Source organism: Oncorhynchus kisutch, linkage group LG4, assembly GCF_002021735.2.
Source record: "Oncorhynchus kisutch isolate 150728-3 linkage group LG4, Okis_V2, whole genome shotgun sequence".
In the NCBI taxonomy this organism is placed as follows: Eukaryota; Metazoa; Chordata; class Actinopteri; order Salmoniformes; family Salmonidae; genus Oncorhynchus; species Oncorhynchus kisutch.
In genome coordinates this window covers 30767690-30781717 of record NC_034177.2, presented here as the reverse complement: position 1 = coordinate 30781717, position 14028 = coordinate 30767690, and the positions used below count along the sequence as shown (strand labels likewise).

Below are 14028 nucleotides of genomic sequence, written 5' to 3'. Positions count from 1 at the left end.
TCCATCAGGAGGTCAAACAGCCTTTATTCTCTGCCTGCAAATCACATCCTGTGTAGCAGGGGTATTCTTAAATTCCCTGTCAGCACAAGCTTATGGAACTCGTGGGTTTGCAGGAATCCTAATTGTAAAACAGTGGGAGCCATTTGACATGTTTTCCCTGATGCCATTGACTCCGATGTAAATTTCCTACAGTATTTAGTCTCAGCTAAACAGAATACTTTTCCCATCTATAAAGCATGGACTAATCAGGGTAAACTCCTCTTATGCGCCAGGTGTTAGTCTGGCTATAGAAGTTTACATTGACTGGCCTCCAGTTTTATGAAGAGGGCAGCTGAGGAACTCAGAGCGATCTCTCCTTCCATCCCATCAGTGTTATACTCCCGTTCTGTTCTCACCTGTGATGTGTGCTGAGAGGATGATGTTACCAATTCCTTTTAATCTCCCTCCTTGCTAAGACACACTAACATGCTGCTTTCAATCACGTAAGGTGGACCTTAATTAAATGTGCCTGAGTACACAGCACCTTGCCAGGAAGCTTTCTGCAGCCAAGGGCATGGATGAGCCACTGCCATGAGCTGTCAGAGCTACTTCCAAATTCCTGTGTTCATTCTGCCCAGCTTGGAGGCTCAAACTCACATTCTGAACTGGTTTAAAATAACAGTCACATTTCTGTGTCACTGCTGTACCATTAAGGGATTTCTCAGTCTGTGGTTGTAGTGATAATGACCAAGCTTTTAACTGCAATCCTTGATTAGGCCTAAATAATCTTCAGTGCACAGCTGAGCATAGACACCTTCTCACACACAGCCCCCAGACTGCACTTCCCTCTCACTCAGTGTAACCAGTTACTCCACTTAACCCGATAGGCATGCAGTGTAAAGGGGGCAGGCCCTATTATTTATATTTGAAGGTGTAACCCTGGTCTAGCGAGTAAATCTAGAAGCCACAGGGACCAGACTCCCTTCACTCTTACATCCTGAGTCTCTGGTCACTGTGGTGAGGGCAGACAAAAGCTATGTTGTGAATTGAACTTTTACTTGATTTAGAATGAAGTGAAGCATTTTAACCAATAATAATAAATAATACGTTTGGAGAACTTCTAATGTGGAGTAGTCAGATCCCATTCATTTCCCTATATAACATTTCACTGTCACTATGTTCATTGAGCAGAAATTAAATGATCATGTCACATGTTTATTTATATTGCCTGTGTCCTTTGCAGCTCTCCCAGTATATTTGACAACAAGCGTACAGACCCCACAGGGCTGACGGCCCTGCTGCAGTCCACAGACCTGGTGGGTGTGGTACACACTCTGTACTGCATCCTGCTCCACAGCTCCGCCCTGCCTGAGCCGGCTGCCCAGGGCCCACAGGAGCCCTACGCCCCAGGGGTCATCCAGGTGGCCCTAACGGGCCTCCGCTTCCTCAACAGCTTCGCCCTGCTCGACCTGTCTGCCTTCCAGGTAACACACACACACACCACTTCATACTGAGGTACAGGACATACACAGAGAGAGACACGCACACATTCTCACACTTGAATCCCTCATCCTGCAGGTCCAGTAGGTGGTGTTAATTACAGTGACTCTAATTCCAAAGGTTATGCTGCCTGTGGGGCAGGTTTTTCAATACCGGTACATCACATACCATACAGTATATACTGGTCTTGCTGGTTACGTAGGTGTATTATGCTGGACACATTCCACAGACAGACATTCCAAATAGGGGGTGCCATGAAAAGGCCTTGTCACCAATGTCCTCTCTCACAGTTTTATTGACTAGCACCCTCATAATATAGAGCTGGCTGGCTTCTCTGTGCATCGGCAAGACAGAGCAGCTATGTCTGGTAAGACGAGGGGCTGGGGTGTGTCTATTTGTCAATAACTGCTGGTGCGCGATGTCTAATATTATAAAGTCATGATAAGCTGTAGACCACACCATCTACCAAGAGAGTTCTCATCTATTTTATTCGTAGCCATCTATTTACCACCACAAACCAATGCTGGCACTAGGACCACACTCAACGAGCTGTATAAGACCATAAGCAAACAAGAAAATACTAATCCAGAAGCGGCACTCCTAGTGGCCGGGGACTTTAATGCAGGCAAACTTAAATCCGTTAAATCCGTTCCTCAACCAGAGGGAAAAAAACTCTAGACCACCTTTACTCTACACACAGAAACGCATTCAAAGCTCTCCCTCGCCCTCCATTTGTCAAATCTGACCATAATTCTATCATCTTGATTCCTGCTTACAAGCAAAAAACAAAGCAGGAAGCTGCCGCTTTCAAGGAGCGGGACTAATCCGGACGCTTATAAGAAATCCCGAACCATCAAACAGACAAAGCATCAATACAATACTAAGATTGAATCCTACAACACCGGCTCTGATGCTCATCGGATGTGGCAGGGCTTGAAAACTATTACAGACTACAAAGGGAATCCCAGCCGAGAGCTGCCCAGTGACGCAAGCCTACCAGACGAGCAAAATGCCTTTTTATGCTCGCTTTGAAGCAAGGCAATACTGAAGCATGCATGAGATCACCAGTTGTTCCGGACGACTGTGTGATCATGCTCGCCGTAACCTATGTGAGCAAGACCTTTAAACATGTCAACATTCACAAAGCTGCGGGGCTCGACTCAAAGCGTACACGGACCAACTAGCAAGTGTCTTCACTGACATTTTCAAACTCTCCCTGACCGAGTCTGTAATATCTACATGTTTTGAACAGAATACCATAGTCCCTGTGCCCAAGAAAACGAAGGTAACCTTCCTAAATGATTACCGCCCCGTAGCACTCACGTCAGTAGCCATGAAGTGCTTTGAAAGGCTGGTCATCGCTCACATCAACACCATCATGCCAGAAACCCTAGTCCCACTCCAATTCGCATATGGCTCTAACAGATCCACAGATGACGCAATCTCAATCACACTCCACACTGCCCTTTCCCACCTGGACAAAAGGAACACCTCAGTATGTGAGAATGCTGTTCATTGACTACAGCTCAGCGTTCAACACCATAGTGCCCACAAAGCTCATCACTAAACTAAGGGTCTAAACACCTAGCTCTGCAACTGGATCCTGGACTTCCTGACAGGCCAACCCCAGGTGGTAAGGGTAGGCAACAACACATCTGCCATGCTGATCCTCAACACTGGGGTCCCTCAGGGGTGCGTGCTTAGTCCCCTCCTGTACTCCCTGTTCACCCACGACTGCATGGCCAAGCACGACTCCAACACCATCATTAAGTTTGCTGATGACACAATCGTGTCACCGATAACGATGAGACCGCCTATAGGGAGGAGGTCAGAGACCTGGCAGTGTGGTGCCAGGACAACAACCTCTCCCTCAATGTGAGCAAGACAACGGAGCTGATCGTGGACTATAGGAAAAGGAGGGCCAACCAGGCCCCCATTTAAAATTGAAAGGGCTGTAGTGGTCGAGAGTTTCCACATCACCAACAAAATGTCATGGTCCAAACACACCAAGACACATTTTCCCCCTCAGGAGACTGAAAAGATTTGGCATGGGTCCCCAGATCCTCAGAATTCTACAGCTGCACCATCAAAGCATCCTGACCGGTTGCCTCACCGCCTGGTATGGCAACTGCTCGTTATCTGACCGTAAGGTGCTACGGAGGGTAGTGCGTATGGCTCAGTACATCACTGGGGCCAAGCTTCCTGACATCCAGGACCTATATACTAGGCGGTGTCAGAGGAAGGTACAAAAAATTGTCAAAGACTCCAGTCACCCAAGTCATAGACTGATTTCTCTGCTACCGCAAGCAGCACTGGAGCGCCACGTCTAGGATCAAAAGGCTCCTTAACAGCTTCTATTTCCAAGCCATAAGACTGCTGAACAATTAATCAAATGGCCAGCTGGATAATTTGCATCCTCCCCCCTACTCGCTGTTTATCTATGCATTATGATTTAGTAAATCTTTCCTTAACTCGATTTCTTGAACTGCAGTGTTGGTTAAGCATTTCACGGTAAGGTCTACACCTCTTTTATTCGGCGTGTGTGGCAAATACAATTTGATTTGATATCCCTGTGCAACACAAATATCCCTCTTTCCTCTTTCTGGCAGCAACAAGGCCATGTGTAACTGTTCGACAGGCAGCAGAGGTCAGGTCTCAGAGCTGCTGCCATTGGACTGGAGTATTTATCCTCAGGATAAACTTGACCTCTCGGACATAAACATGAGTGTCCCCTGACCGAGGGTCAGCTGCTGAGGTTAAATGGAGCACTGTGGGTCAGAAATGCGGATGGACCTGAGTGATTAGTGCTGTTGCCTGAGCCATACATTACCAGCTCTGATGAAGAGAGAATGACAGCTTCACTGTGCTCAGGCAGCGCATAAACAGAACGGCGTAAGGGAGGAAGTGGGAGAGTTATTAATTATTTTAATACCTGTGGGTAATTAACAAAGAGGCTGCTCTCCCTCGGCTCCGCCATGCTCAGGCTATTCATAACAGCTGGAACTCAAAGCTTTTCAGTACCAACGTTTTTATGAACATTTTAAATAATGTTTTTTGTGGCCTGTGTTGTAATCACCTTGTGGTTCACATTACCCCACACTAGTGCCGACTAATAAGCACTACAGTAGATGCTGAGCTGCTCTCTCTTCTCATTGGCCATTTTGCTAGGCCCCAGAATCAACCACCAAATAGTGTGGTTAGAGGGGATTTCAAGCTGAAAAGGACACTGCTGGTGATGAGTTATTTAGCAAATATTTTCAAGTAAATTAATAAACTATATTAGTATTTAATCACCAACCTTTTGGTGCACATCAAAACAGACAGTATATTCAGCCTTTGCATTCATTCACTAACAAAATATAGGGTTCAGTTTGTCTCGCTGTCCTAAGACTGATGGGTATGGTTAATTACAGTTGGGGAGAAATAGAGTTCTATGTCTCCAGTATTGCAGGGTGTTATATTGAGAGTGTAGACAGCAGTAAGGCTCAGGTCTGCTAACAGGGGTGGGCCTCTCAGGTAGGTACTATTTAGGAGACTGTTTACCTCCTCCCCTCCATCAGTCCCAAAACCTCATACATACACCCCAACCTGATTCCAGTGTGTTTTTTCTCTGCTTACCCTGTGGTGCTCAGTCATGCTGACATGTTTAATAAATACTGTCTGTGGACCTCTGATAGCATCTCATTTTCTGGGGGATTGGGGTCCCTCTGGTAGGACCCTCTGGTGTTGGTGCTGGGGAGAGACCCCCTAGCAGGAGTCCCTGTACACTGCATCATCCAGTCTGAATCTCTACCCGCTAAAGCACACATCCCTCTCCTCTCTTTTAATTGAGCAAATCCAGCCTCACTTATATTACCATCATCGTGTTGATTTTCTACTCTTTAGGACGGTTGTTGTTCGCTATCCAGTTAGATTTAGTGAATGTCTCCAGCTAGATTGTGTCTGCTTTGTGTTTGTGGTTTTTGTGGTGTTTGAATGCTGATGTTTTTTCTGTGCCGTCTCAGACTGTTCTAGGTGCAGAGGGCCTGTCCCTTGCTTTCCGCCACATAGTGAGCTCCCTGCTGTGGTACTGCTCTCAGCACTCCTCTGAAGAGCTGCTGCAGGAAGTCATCATCTGTGTGGGCTACTTCACCGTCAACCACCCTGACAACCAGGTAAAGGTCTAACACACACACACATACTCAAATATGTAATAAAGTCAATGTTGTTGTTTCATGCCTTTTCTTTAGTTATCACCATAAACTGTTGTAATTTGAGACATTCGTAGGGTCTGAAATTGACACCCTTGATAAAGATGAGCAATAATGACTATAAATAAATATAATTCAAATCCTGAGCTATTTTGTATGCTCAGAAAGTGGGGAGATTATTTAATACTAATTCAATTGCTCAGAGAAAGATTTTTCTCAAAAAGGTAGGGGGCAAAATTGACACCCCTAAAGAGTATTCTATATAAAGTAGTCAAAAGTGTAGTATTAGGTCCCATATTCCTAGCATGCAATGACATCAAGCTTTTGACTACAAACTTGTTGGATGCATTTGTAGTTCGTTTTGGTTGTATTTCAGATTATGTTGTGCCCAATAGAAATTAATGGTAAATAATGTATTGTCTCATTTTAGACATACCCCCAAGACAGTATTTGAATTATTTTATACAGTCATTTTTTTCCTCATCTTTATCAAGGGTGTCAATCATTTCAGTTCCCACTGTATCTGTTCTGTTTCAGAAATATGAGATGAATGGTATCTGGTTTGGCATTGTGGCCCTGTTGCAACAGTCTGTTCATATAATGATACTTCTGTTTCCTTTATATGCTTCTGATAACGTATCATTAGATGAAGAGAGGGTGTAGTTTTTTGTGGTTCATACAAAAGCAACAAGAGCCACCTCTTTAAAGATTCATATGTTGCCACCTCTGTGCTGTTGGGCTGTGGGTGCTCTATTGTTCCTCAGTAGCATGGTCCATTGTTCTGTCCCGGTGAACTGCCAGTTCTCTCTAGTGTTGTGTGCTTTGCTGTGTTGGCCCAGGCCTAGTGTTAAGGCTACTGGGCCTATGTGGCTGTGAGCAGGATGTGATGGAGCAGACTTGGCTGCTGTGTAATTGGCTGTCATGCATGGTCTGTCTACTGAGCCCCTGAGCAGCTTACAAGTGCTACAGTTGGCCAGGCTTTAGTTAAGTGAAGCCTGACCCTCAGTGCCAGCCATCGAGCTTTACCTCAAACCTCTGCCTTTTTAATGTCCTCACAGGCGCGGTCAACCACGCAGCAATTTATAGGCGGATTTCAGTTTCTAATTTCCATGATGTTTTAGTCCTAATTAAAGAATCTGTCTCCATTTTATGGCAGTTCAGCTCTCCTCTGCTTCTCCTATCCAATTTAATTATTTTGATGTACGTAATTAGCATTTGTTGGCCTGATTTGCATATTATATTGGATAATTGAATGAGGACCGATGATTGAATTAGGGGGGTGACAGATGATTGGGCTTTGTACTTGCCCAGCAAAGTTAACCTAACAGTCTGCCTGGGAGTAGCAGACCTTTGCATATTCATTTATGACCAGCGCACTTTGCTAATTTGAAATGCCCTAATGCAAAGTCTTCAACCTGCGACTTCCAATCAGGGCACAAGCTGCTGACAATTTAGTAAATGTTATATGTAGCCTTTGTCTATCTACTCCAATGTCATCCCAGAGAGTGAAATCAGTGTTTAGGACTTGTTCCTTTTATTGTTTATTTGATAGGTGTGAGAACCCTTTGAGAAAATGTAAAGAAATGTGAAGAGCAACCTTCGTGGACTGATCCTGGCCAGTGGCACGGTTCCTGGAATTTGTCCATGTGATCTGGGCCCTGAAAAGAGCAGGATGGATGGAGAAGAGGGGAATATTTGGAGTAGCTTTAGCTTTTCTCAGACTAATGTAAGCATTGGCAGAGCACAAAAGCAGGCCCGCCCGTGCGGTCACACAGACTGCTGATTCACTGTCGGCAGGCATGCACACCAGCCTTTGTTTATATGTGTTGCGCTAGAAATAACGCTGCACATAAAACGTAGAACTTTGAAGACGGTCTTTGTAGATATATATTCTCCCTGCTCTGAGGGTATGAATAACTCAGCCTGTCACATAGAAAGCCATTGGGAGAGTGACACATGTAGCCTTGTGTGTGCTTAAGTGTTTCGGCTCACAGGGCCATGTGGCCATATGTTTTCATTGTCTTTTGGGAGAACCCATAGAGACAGTCACACTAAAAAGGGGCTAAATTAAACTTGTTTTGTAACTGCCATGTTCCTTGTCTCATGAGGGGATAAGTACCGGTAAGCTCCCGCAACTTTTTCTTCCCAACACCCCAGTGATTCATTTGTGAGTCATTCATGGTGATGATCTCTAGGTTCTTTTAAGATGTAGGAACAGTAAATGCTAGCGATGTTGACACGTTAACCCAGACCACTGGCTTTGCTTGCTTTCCATTTCATGACCAGTTCCAGACTATGGAAAGTTTTCAGGAGCTTAATGCAATTTCCCAAATTGACTTAAATTGACATTAATTCATCCCGACACTTGCAATGCATTTACTACTCGGATACAATATTTCAGTTCACTAAGAAGTCTACTGTAAAATAGAAAACTATCTGCTTGTGAACTGTAGTAGGCCCCTTCCCAGACTGACATCCCACACATCAGTTTTATCTGCAGCCAGACCAGCCCCTGTCCTTCCCATTCTGTACGAAGGTGTTTCCTCTGCCCTGCAGACTCCAGCTCACAGCTTTGCACCTGTAATCCCTGATCAACTCCCCATTACTGCCAACACAACCCTAAACCTTCACGCCTTCCTGGGGAGCCAACCCAGTGCTAGGGAATGCACCCTATGTCTCCTACTATACACCACAGTAAACACACACCAACTCAGACTGGTGACTGGCAGGTAAGGGCTGATTGTTAGCTCTGTAGATGATTTACACACTCCATATTGGGAGGGCCCAGGTCCAACTAACTTCAGTGTAGTTAAGGGGACATTTTCCCCATAAACCTTCCATATCTTTTTAAAGAGGTTGTATTTGCAGAATGACTCATTTTGATTGTGGCTCTTGGCAGTTTCAGAACGGCATCATCTGCTGTAAGTTGACAAGGTTATTAGGCAGATAAATCTAGAATAATTACACATTATTTGGCAAACACCGTGTCACATGTGGTTTATAGGAGATGAATACCCTTGGTCTGTCTCTTAAAAGCCATGGTGGGATCTTCTCTTCTTGTCCAGGGGATATCTTAAGTCAATGTCCATGTCGACATCTGATTGTCAGTTGACAATTTACATCATCTCAATCAGGTGGTAGCTAGTTGTTAAGAGGCACATTCAGCAGTAGCTTGTCTTCCTGAAAAAATTCTGTGTCCTCTAATATCATCTGCCCCTCACTCTTATCGGTAGGGCCGTTCCTTCACTAGGGTAACCCCAGTGTGTAGAGGGAGGCTTGGCAGAGGGTCTGACTTGTGTTGTGGGCAAGAGCTTCAGGTTTGTTGCCCTGTTTTGAAGGCTGACATGGTTCCTCTAGCTGAGGTGTCTGGGTCTGTCTAGACAGCATGCGGAACAGAGACTACTCCACTATCCATTCATCCACGGTAGTCTTCCTATGTGTGGAGGAATCTCAAATTTAAAATGTTTAATGTGCTGGAATTACAGTACAGGTTCACTCTGACTCTTAGAAGTTGTCAAATCTAGCTAGCTAGCTAACCTTGGTTATTGCATGAGAGTTTTATTTTTGGTAACACTTTATTTGGATAGTCCATACCGCCTGGTTTCCGCTTCAACTTGGGCTTTCCCAAGGTTTTGTTTGCATTTTGGAACATTAACTTTACACACTCTCTGTTGTCAGTGGACAGCAAAGTGGTTATGTAATGGCGAGTCATAAAAGAGCATGCCTGTTTGAAAAGGCAGATCTCTGTAGTTAAGACAGACCAGAACCACCAGGCACTTGAGCTTTACGGGTCTGTGTTAAACTGCGGCTTGATTCATGGCTTCAGACAGACGCTTGCTGGACCTTTTTATGATGTCAGGGTTTGAATAGATACTTCCAGTGGACAGGAACACCGTGTGGGGCACTGCTCTTCACCTGGGGTGATGCCTACAGAGTCCTGGAAAGTTGCCTGTAGACTTGGTTTCTGTAGGACTAGGTAACCTCTGTGGCTGCCAGCTGGCCTTGTTTTACAGTGCCTTCACAGTATTCACACCCCTTGACTTTTTCCACATTTTGTTGTTACAGACTGAATTTTAAATTGATTCAATTGAGATTGTGTCACTGGGCTACACACACTACCCCATAATGTCAACGTGGAATTATGTTTTTAGACAATTTTACAAATTAATTAAAGGTTAAGTTAGTATTCATCCCCTTTGTTATGGCAAGCCTAAATAAATTCAGGAGGAAAAATGTGCTTAACAAGTCACAAAATGATGTGAATTAACTCAAATAATAGTGTTTAACATGATTTTTGAATGACTACCTCATCTCTGTACCCCACACATACAAGTATATTTAAGGCCTCGCAGTAAAATTCAAACACATTCAACCACAAAGACCAGAGAGGTTTTTCCAATGCCTCGCAAAGATGGGCACCTTTTTGGTAGATGCGTAAAAAAAATCTAGAAACAAACATTGAATATCCCTTTGAGCATGGCAACGGTATTAATTAAGAGGGAAGCCTGTACAGAATAAAAATATGCCAAAACATCCTGTTTGCAATAAGGCACTGAAGTGAAACTGCAAAAATGTGGCAAATTAATGTACTTTATGCCCTGAATACAAAGCGTTATGCTTGGGGTAAATGGAACACATCACTGAGTACCAATCGTCATATTTTCAGGCATGGTAGTGGCTGCATCATGTTATGGGTATGCTTGTCATCGGTAAGGACTATGGAGTTTTTTAGGATAAAAATAAACAGAATAGAGCTAAGCACAGGCAAAATCCTAGAGGAAAACCTGGTTCAGTCCAACTTTCCAACAGACATTTAGAGACAAATTCACCTTTCAGCAGGACAATAACCTTAAACACAAGGCCAAATATACACTGGAGTTGCTTACCAAGACAACATTGAATGTTCATGAGTGGCCTAGTTACAGTTTTGACTTAAATCAGCTTGAAGATTTATGGCAAGACTTCCAAATGGATGTCTAGCAATTATCAACCAATTTGACAGAGCTTGAAGAATTTAAAGAATAATGTGCAAATATTGTACAATCCAGGTGTGCAAAGCGCTTTAGAGACTTACCCAGAAATACACAGCTGTAATCACTGCCAAAGGTGATTCTAACATGTATTGACTAAGGGGTGTGATTACTTGTGTGACTGAGATATTTCCGTATTTTATTTTCAATAAATGTGAAAACGTTTCCTAAAACAAAGTTTTCACTTTGTCATTATGGGCTATTGTTTAAAAAAACATTTAATCTATTTTGATTTTAGGCTTTAATACAACATAATGTGGAATAAGTCAAGGGGTATGAATACTTTCTGAAGGCACTGTATGCCTCCCTGCAGAGGGCACTTGAGGGTGGGCAATTAATTTCGGCAGCTGAGGATGGAACACTGCATAGTGGAGGATTATGAGATTGCTGTATGGTTTGTAGGTTGAGTCCTTAGAGCATCGGCCCCAACACAGACAGACGCTGACTTCTGAATCTCTGAGACCTATGAAAGTTCAGGATTATGATGTCCAAAAGCAGGCCCTGCAACAACAAATTGTTAGTCTGCAGTGTTTCTGAAGTGTGTTTTTCAATATTCTGATGAAAGATTCCTTTACCTGGGATCTCATAATCAAATGTATGACCACCTTCTCTGGCCGTTCCTCCTCCGGCAGTGTTGCAACGGTAAAGATTGATTCGGTGATCTAGGATCTTGCGAAGTCCTGCAGCTAGCTTCTAAAATGAAAATAAGCTGCTCTATTTTGAAAACAATCAGATCTTGCCCTTTTTTCCTTCTGTACAGTGGAGTTAACGTTAGATTCTTGCATTACATGACAGTGAAAATACAGGGTATTTCGGTATCCTCCTAGTGAACCTGCATGTTTGTGAGTTCATCTTTGTTAACCTCATTGAGAATTTGCTTTAGTTGCGTGCCAGTGGAGACTTAACTCCCCTAAAAAGCCTCTTTTGTTTTAGCTGGTCAGTAAAGAGTCTTTACAGACATTAATAGGAAGAGGCATCGCCTGTGGCCCTTTGAACGCTGCTGTAGAACAGAGCTTTGAGGAGCTTCACCTTGAAATTATAAAAGCAGTGAATTATCGCTTTGTTTATCCTACCCTTAAACCTTAAAGTGCATTATCAAAGAGAGAATGCATTGGAAGAGTATTGTTAAGTGTATTCTCCAAATCTTGTAAATCCTCTGAATTTATGTCACTGTGGCCAGGGGACCTCACCCTGCCCTTCTGGTTCCTATTTCAGCTGAGCCCCAGCCTGGGTCTCTGTACCTGTAAAGCAGTGGGGTGTTTTTCCAGACAGGATTTACTGTGGTGACCCCCCCCCCCCCCCCCCCCCCCAGTTTTCAGAGAAGTGCTGATGGCCTTCCCAGGCTCTGGGGAGATGCCCTGAGCATTAGGCCAGGACCCCTTCCTTTGGACCAGTTCCCGCTCTAATCAAACTAGGCTGGACGTGATTTGGTTTTAATATTGGTGGGCCGGATGTAATTGTGTGATTGATTGGCCGCTGGTAAAGGGGAGCAGGATGTCAGCCGGGTGAGAACTCCATTAATGGTATTGCTCATTTCTTAGTGGTGGTGGCAAGGCTACAGTGGAGGTCTGTTCACCCCCCCCCCCCCAATCCTACGCAGTGCATGCCCTCTTAACCTAAGCTGCACAGTGCACATCCACAGGGATATGGTCTGGTGTTGGCTTCAATATCTCAGTGACACTCACACAGTTGGAGATAACTGTTACCGGGTAATACATAAAAGCCTATATATTTTGATAATGAAGTAAAGATATTTCTCATCAAGAAGATATTTCACATTACTATTTCTTGTTGCCCCCATTTCACAACAGCTTGGAAATTACCTGCAGTACAAAGGAAGAGCAAAACATCCCATCATTGTGTTTTATAGCCTGTAATTGTGTGGTGGGATGCTGTGCCCTCCAGTTCTCCTCCTAATGGGTGTTTGTGTGTTGTTTTAGTGGCAGATTTATGGGTGGGAGGGGTGCAGGGCAGTGATTTACGGGTGGCACTGGCTGACTGGCCCTGCTCTGTGTGTTCCAGGTGATAGTGCAGTCTGGCCGCCAGCCCAGCGTACTGCAGAAACTGTGTCAGCTACCCTTCCAGTACTTCAGCCACCCGCGCCTCATCAAAGTGCTCTTCCCTTCACTCATCTCAGCCTGCTACAACAATCCCCAGAACAAGGTTATCCTGCAGCAGGAGATGAGCTGTGTGCTACTGGCCACCTTCATACAGGTAACACACACACTGATGTTTTGGCGAAGCTTTCATTTTCTGAAGAACTAGCTCATTTAATGTATACAGAGCAAATACATAATAGAGCCACCGGTTTAGTCAGTCTTTTTGGTTTAAAGGCACAGTGTAGTAAAAAAAATATGTTTCTGTATTGTATACAGTGCATTCGGAAAGTAGTCAGACCCCTTGACTTTTTCCATGTTTTGTAACATTACAGCCTTATTCTAAAATAGATTAAATAAAATCCTCATCAATCTACACACAATACCACATAATGACAAATAAAATAGAGGTTTTTAGAATTTTTTGCAAGTGTATTAAAAATAAAAACAGATACTTATTTACTTAAGTATTCAGACCCTTTGCTATGAGACTTGACATTAAGCTCAGGTGCATCCTGTTTCCATTGATCATCCTTGAGATGTTTCTACAACTTGATTGGAGTCCACCTTATGGTACATTCAATTGATTGGACATGATTTGGAAAGGCACACACCTGTCTATATAAGGTCCCACAGTTAACGCCGCATGTCACAGCAATAACCAAACCATGAGGTTGATGGTTGTCCTTCAGAGACAGGATTGCAGGCGCAGATCTGGGGAAGGGTACCAAAACATTTCTGCAGCATTGAAGGTCCAAGAACACAGTAGCCTCCATCATTCTAAAATGGAAGAAGTTTGGACTCTTCCTAGAGCTGGCTGCCCGTCCAAACTGAGCAATCGGGGGAGAAGGGCCTTGGTCAGGCAGGTTACCAAGAACCCGATGGCCACTCTGACAGAACCTTCCAGAAGGACAACCATCTCTGCAGCACTCTACTAGTCCGGCCTTTATGGTAGTGGCCTTACTGAAACCACTCCTCAGTAAAAGGCACATGACAGACCGCTTGGAATTAGCCAAAAGACACCTAAAGGACTCAAACCATGAGAAACAAGATTCTCTGGTCTGATGAAACCAAGATTGAACTGAATGCCAAGTGTCACGTCAGGAGGAAACCTCGCACCATCCCTACAGTGAAGCATGGTGGTGGAAGCATCATGCTGTGTGGATGTTTTTCAGTGGCAGCAACTAGGAGACTAGTCTGGATCGAGGGAAAAATGAATGGAGCAAAGTACAG

The 14028-nt window shown here is 44.1% G+C and overlaps 1 protein-coding gene across 6 annotated transcripts in view; it reads left to right on the top strand.

Moving 5' to 3' along the window:
• LOC109889365 (S phase cyclin A-associated protein in the endoplasmic reticulum) overlaps positions 1-14028 on the top strand; it is a 97260-nt gene that overhangs the window by 78589 nt on the left and 4643 nt on the right. For all 6 annotated transcript variants that reach the window (XM_031822784.1, XM_020480757.2, XM_020480756.2 and 3 more), the window contains 3 exons: positions 1223-1463; positions 5484-5633; positions 12722-12913. In XM_031822784.1, coding sequence (XP_031678644.1) covers positions 1223-1463; positions 5484-5633; positions 12722-12913 — 583 coding nt within the window. The remainder of the gene's footprint in view (positions 1-1222; positions 1464-5483; positions 5634-12721; positions 12914-14028) is intronic.